The following is a 6,000-nucleotide window of genomic DNA, read 5'->3' as shown; positions in this document are numbered from 1 at the left end:
ATTTCATTTCATCTACCATCTGAAGTTATTACCCCTATTTCGGTGTCACCGGGAATCAGCACAGTTTCCAAGAAAAATAGGAATGAAATTTAGATTAGTAAAACAGTACGCGTCTTCCGTAATGCTTCACGTACATGCTGCCCATGGTAAACACGCTGTGACACGGCACATGTCTGACCAAAAAAGTAACCGTTCGCAGAGTTTCAAGAATCCTAGAATTTTTATTCCTGCCTAAATGTTCGCGTCTCTGCTTTGCTCTTAGTCCTTCTATACAGAGAAGCTCCGCCGCGGTGAGAGTAGTTGGGGCTACTGAGTCCGAAGAAGCGTTTTTGATCCCGGTCACGGGTGGTCTCATTTTAATTGAGGCGGAACGCAAGACACTCATCTACTGTGCGGTGACAGTGCACGGTGAAGAGCTCTAGGTGGTTGAACTTTCCGGAGCCTTCCCCAACGGCGTCGCCTTAGGGCATTAAACCCTATATACGATCTACCACACATCTTATACTGCCGCGTAGTTGGCCTTCTTTCCATCGAATTTACAGGTAAAGAATCTGCATCTGGCTCATTGTTGAATCGCCTGGCCTTCATCGCCATCTAAATGTTACTGCAAATAAGATCAATTTTTCTGCTTTTTTCCTTTGCAATCTCATTCATTACTGCTTTCTGGGAACAAATATCAAAACATTTCCTATTGCCCATCTATGTTTGGTATTGTTCTAAGGCGTTCCTCGAAACAAATCCTTGTCCCTCGCTTCAAACCACTTCAAACCAGGTACAAGCCCACCCTTATACTTAATGCTGCTCTGTGTGTGGTCTTGCTACCCCCGCCCAATGACTGCGTTTTAACATTTCCTCCTGCGCTGAACAGTACCGTTTGCAGATACGGGCTTACATCTCCTCGTTTCCCAGACACGTAAAAGTTCTGAGCGAACCTTTATCCTATGTATCTGCGGCGGCGCTTTGTGGCCCTCAACGCTTTGCGAAACCCGCAATATCTAAGCCTGACTAAATGTGGCATTTGAGGCGACAAGCGCTAGCGTGTGCAGCACAGCCCCGCTTTGCCGGGGACAAAATTTCGCTGAAAGATAACCTGAAGCGCCTGTTTCTGCATATTGCAAGTCGTCCGGTATTTAAATAACTATTTTTCTTGGTCCTGCTGGCGCTTGCATTTAAGCCACGGCATTAGTGGTTCGGCATAAGCATAGAACACTGCACAGCGTCTTGCGAAAACAACATAGAAACGGCGTGCGTGCGTGCACATGGCGTGGCATGCTATATCGCTGCGTTAAGTGGCTGCCTCGCATATGTCGCATATGGCGCGTTATTTCGCCGCTAAAACCCAGGCTACCGCATTTGCGCAAATGGCTCATTTCTACAGCGCAAGACCCGGTCCGAAAGTAAACATGTTTCTGCCGGACTGACTACAGGCGCCCAGCTTGAGGCTACTATTTGAAAAGAGACATACATGCTCAACTGTGCGCTCTTTATATCCTCCCTGAGATATTCGTTGGAGGCATCGCTCCGTCTAGAGGTGCCGAGGAACGTTTATAACTGTTATATTTTTGTTTTGTTCTGGGTAGAGCTCTTGAGAGCTTCTCCGGAGTTGAAATGTCTTGCCAGCACTGAGAAAAAAAGAATTAGAGAAAACATTTAAGCTCCGTCTTTATGACGCTGCATCTTTAATGCCTGCCGTCTACGGCTCCACTTGAGGATCCTTATTCACGTACACGCGCTTTCATACTTACCCAATCATTAGTGCTTTAATTTGTGCCCCTTGCCTAACGCATACTCATACACTCGTAAGCTACACCATTATATGGAAGACCATCCGACATGCACAGCCAGTCCGTACGAAAGTGCCAGAGTGGCCTATAGCGGTAGCACGTCTAAGTCGAGATGGGATTGAGGTCTCGAGTTTGATTCCTATCCTCCCCTCCGTAAGGCCGCATTGAACTCGGCCATGTAACGTGGTCTCGTTACGTCAAACAAGCCACCGACCAATCCGCGCCCGGTCATGTCATTTCCCAACTAATAACTATCATGGGGCATGCTCGGGATCGTTTGCTCAGAACACCGACTGCTACAACGTCGATGCTGGAAATAGTCAGCATAAGACAGCGTGCCTGACCCTGTGACTTCATCGACGTCTACAATAAGAGTATTCTGTGACTGCCCATGACGTGAAGTCTAGGCGCAGTCACGTTAAATTAAGGATGACCTCTTTGCAACGAAAGGGACCGGACATTCATGATATATCCTGTAGTACTGGCGCTGGGTGTTTAGAGGATTTCACTGATGTTTTCACAAGCTTCTGTTCTATCCAAATAAATGTTGACCGATACCGCGACCGACTGCGATTCATCGGAAGCATGCCGTTCACACATGGCTCACGGTACACAGCCTCCATCTTTCATCGCGTGGAGACGTGACATGAGCAAAAAAAATAAAAATTCGCGCTGCATCACATCCGTATTATGACGTGGCATCTCCTCCTTTTCTTGCATTCTATTACCATGGCGCCCTGTCGGCAAATACGTCTGTCAATTAAGCTATCTCAATGGCTGTTTAATGTGTGTGGAATAGGCATATATCCGGTTACGGAGAAAGTTGTGTTTTTTTTATGGCACGTAAGCAACTAAGACCATCATGCGCCGAGCACAGTACGCACAACCTATGCCTGAAAGTGGACACGCAAGTTAAAAGCTCCTAACTATAAAAGCTTTGCGGCAACTTTCCCCCGCTGGGGAAACTCAGTTCAGCAGCCGTTTCTGTTCTTGGCATTCTTTTTAAACTGCCATTACGGCTGGCCTATGTACATCAAGTGCTTGTTGAACACAAAGCAAACTAATCTGTTATATGCAAGAGCAAAGCGCTTTGCCCGAGTGGGAGCCGGGAGATTAGTGGGCGCCGGGAGATTACTGCAGCTTCGAAGGGATCAAAGGGGAAGCCATATGACCAACTTGCATAGGTTGGCTGGACATAAGCCTCTTTTTTTTTTTTTTTTACTTCTCCAAAGCCCACCGGAAGTTTGAAACAACAACAACAACAAAATCTAATGGAAGCTGGTCAGTTGGAAACATGGTGGCGCAAGGCGCGTTAATTGCTTGCGTCTTATGTTGCAACAATAAAGTTTGCGCTCACGTTTTGCAGTTTGCTTAAACTACCTCGTAACTGTTAGCAGTGGAGGTTTGTTTCAGACCGCACTACCCAGTAAGCGCCGGCTTTTCCTGTTGTGAATGTATCAAGGCCGATACGTTGTAAGCAGGGGACATTTTTGAAAAACGTTTGCAGAGTTTTGTTTTAGATTGTGAGAGTTACGCCAGTACTGCTCATGCACACAGGGTGTTCACAAAGACGGGTATTATGTAGGTGGAAAATATCCATAATTAGACGCTTAATAAACTTAATTCTCAATTCAGCGTTTTATTATTTGTTGCCGGGGAAATTTTATTTCTTAAAATTGAAGGCCGCCAACATCTGAGTTAAACCCGGCCTTCAGCTTTCCCTAATCGGTTATGTTGCAATGTGGTCCAAAATGTCGCAACTCAAAGCTGGTTAGGTTTACTAATTCCCTGTCTCTAAGCCTACGGTCAATCCTAAGAGCGGAGTTGCTCCACCGAAGTAAGGTTGCTTAGAATGTGGAAGTGTTTGCAAACGTATTAGGTTACTGCTAACATGATGTAACGAGCTTACCATGTACGCCGGAGTGAAGTGGACACTGTTTTCGAACTTTACCGCCAACACTGTGTAAAAACATTGTGTGGCCGGCACACCGTGCAGCTGCGCTGTGCAGGCAGAGATTCACGCAAGGTTACAAGGTCCGAGGCAATAGTTGAACGAAGCTGCCATTGACCTGAACGTGTGTTCCTGGTTCCTTCACACTGCGCAACAATTGGGTGATGAGCTTAGCCAATATGTGAATCGTAGGTTTCAAAAACAAGGGGCGAAGTAGAAAGATTGCGCCTTTGAGGACGGAGTCTTGTACGAAGCCTTTCGAGTTTTCTCTCCTCGGTTCGAAGCAAGGCATCTCTCTCTCCCTTCGGCAAATTGCTTGAAACAGTATTAAAAGTGTGGTCGTTCAGTATACCAAGGCAGACGTATCTACATCTACAGTGTGTGCCTGTAGGAGACCCACAAATTCACAAGAGCTGCCCGACTGAGGGCTTGGCTAAGTGAATTGAAGAGCCGTCTACCGCTGAAAATTTCATTACTGTTTTAAGGAAACACTGTGGAAAATTGGGACAGTGTTATAAAGTAAGGTACCTAGAGCAGGAGACCTTGAAAGAAGTATTACTCAGTTTGGCAATATAAAATATTGCGCAGCATATAGTATATGCATTTATGAATAGCGGATTGTCATTTTGGAAGCATAGCCTTCCGTTCTTTTTAGGGTAATGAAATTTATCGAGCAGCCGGAGGTCATGTAAGAGCACGATGGGGGTAGGGCATCAATTAGTGAGCCAACCTCCCTCAAAGCCACTGCCAAAGTCGACATTATTACAAAGGTAGGGCTGTCAGCACAGCAAACAACCACACTCGCGAGGGTGCGACATTTAAATATTTTGACACTGCGAGCGTACAGAATGGGCTACTTGGATCCCCATAGCGAAACTAGTTCCCTCCAGTGTGTGGTCAGGAATTTATGAGTGCCTCTGGGCTCAGGCCTCCTCCTGCGACATGCACTACTGTGAAGGCAATGCCCCGCTCTTTCATGAAAGGAACCTCGGACCAGGCTTGATTATACTACGACCACGCTCCTCTCCTCAGGCTTGAACATGTATCCGGCAAAAGATGTCAGAGTGGTAGTGATGCTTGATTTTGATGGGCTAAAGGTCGCCATAGCACATGGCGTTTTGCCCTACTCAAGATGCAGTCAAAGACTCATTTCCCAAGCATTTCATCCCAGAGATGCCAAGCACCAGAGCACAGGAAAGGTTGCACCCACTGTGCAACCATTGGGTGCCCATTGGCGGCAGCCCCCGCATGTGAGGCGGAGGCTAAGACCGCTAGGCCACCGCTACGGTCAGAGCAGAAATAGTGCACATACCTGAATACAGACAACGCCGTGTTCGTGTCCTCGAAAGGACCGCTTCAAGGTACCCGATTTGGCCTCGAACATGCGGGCAACCTTGTCTCCGGAGCCTGTGTACACTGTACAAGGAAAAAAGTACGCAGCTCAGAGAAGTTACAGGGTGAAATTTGAGAGCTTTGAATTCCTATTTCTGTTGTCAGGGGGTCGTCATGACGTGCATTTAGTGTACTGTAGAAACACCATTTTTAAACTTGCATTGAGCTTTCCAGTTAGTTGCTGCATGCAAGACATATTATCAGGATCGTCTTTGAACTTTTTGATCGGCCTGAAATTATTCGCGATTGCTTTGCTTCGCGTATTGCTATGTTCTTCTCTTGTGTTCACAATGTGGCTTTAAGAAGACACATAAGCATTGTAGTGCATAGTACTCATCCCTGCAATTAGAGAAGACATCTCGAGTTTAATATACCATCGTTTTGCCAAATAGACAGTCTATGTGTCAAAAATCCCCATGTATGGATGCATGGATGTATGGATGGATGGATGGACGGATGAACGGATGCACGACATACAAATGGGCGGATGGATGGATGGGGCGGAAGGATGGGACAGAAGGATGGGGCGGACGGATGGGGCGGATGGATGGGGCGGACGGATGGGGCGGACGGATGGGACAGATGGTTGGGATAGACTGATGGAGCGGGAGTTGAGTACAACGCAGAGGGCTATGGAACGAAAAGTGCTAATTGTAACGTTAAAAGATAGGGAGCGTACAGAGTGGGTCAGAGAAATAACTCGAGTTAATTACATTCTAGTGGAAATCAAGAAGAAGAATTGGGCTTGGGCAGGGCATGCTGTGCGAAGAGAGGATAATCAATGGTCGCTTAGGGTCACAAAATGGATTCCAAGGGAAGGAAAGCGTAGCAGGGGCCGGCATAAATTTAGGTGAGCAGATGAGGTTAAGAAGG

The 6,000-nt window shown here is 46.8% G+C and overlaps 1 protein-coding gene across 1 annotated transcript in view; it reads right to left on the bottom strand.

Moving 5' to 3' along the window:
• LOC146206522 (uncharacterized) overlaps nucleotides 1-6,000 on the bottom strand; it is a 79,365-nt gene that overhangs the window by 6,736 nt on the left and 66,629 nt on the right. The window contains exon 6 of the mRNA XM_084587034.1: nucleotides 5,048-5,151. Coding sequence (XP_084443160.1) covers nucleotides 5,048-5,151 — 104 coding nt within the window. The remainder of the gene's footprint in view (nucleotides 1-5,047; nucleotides 5,152-6,000) is intronic.

The sequence above is a fragment of the Amblyomma maculatum genome, chromosome 1, assembly GCF_055883805.1.
Source record: "Amblyomma maculatum isolate TAMU_Amacu chromosome 1, ASM5588380v1, whole genome shotgun sequence".
Lineage (NCBI taxonomy): Eukaryota > Metazoa > Arthropoda > Arachnida > Ixodida > Ixodidae > Amblyomma > Amblyomma maculatum.
This window is presented reverse-complemented; position numbering and strand designations above follow the sequence as displayed.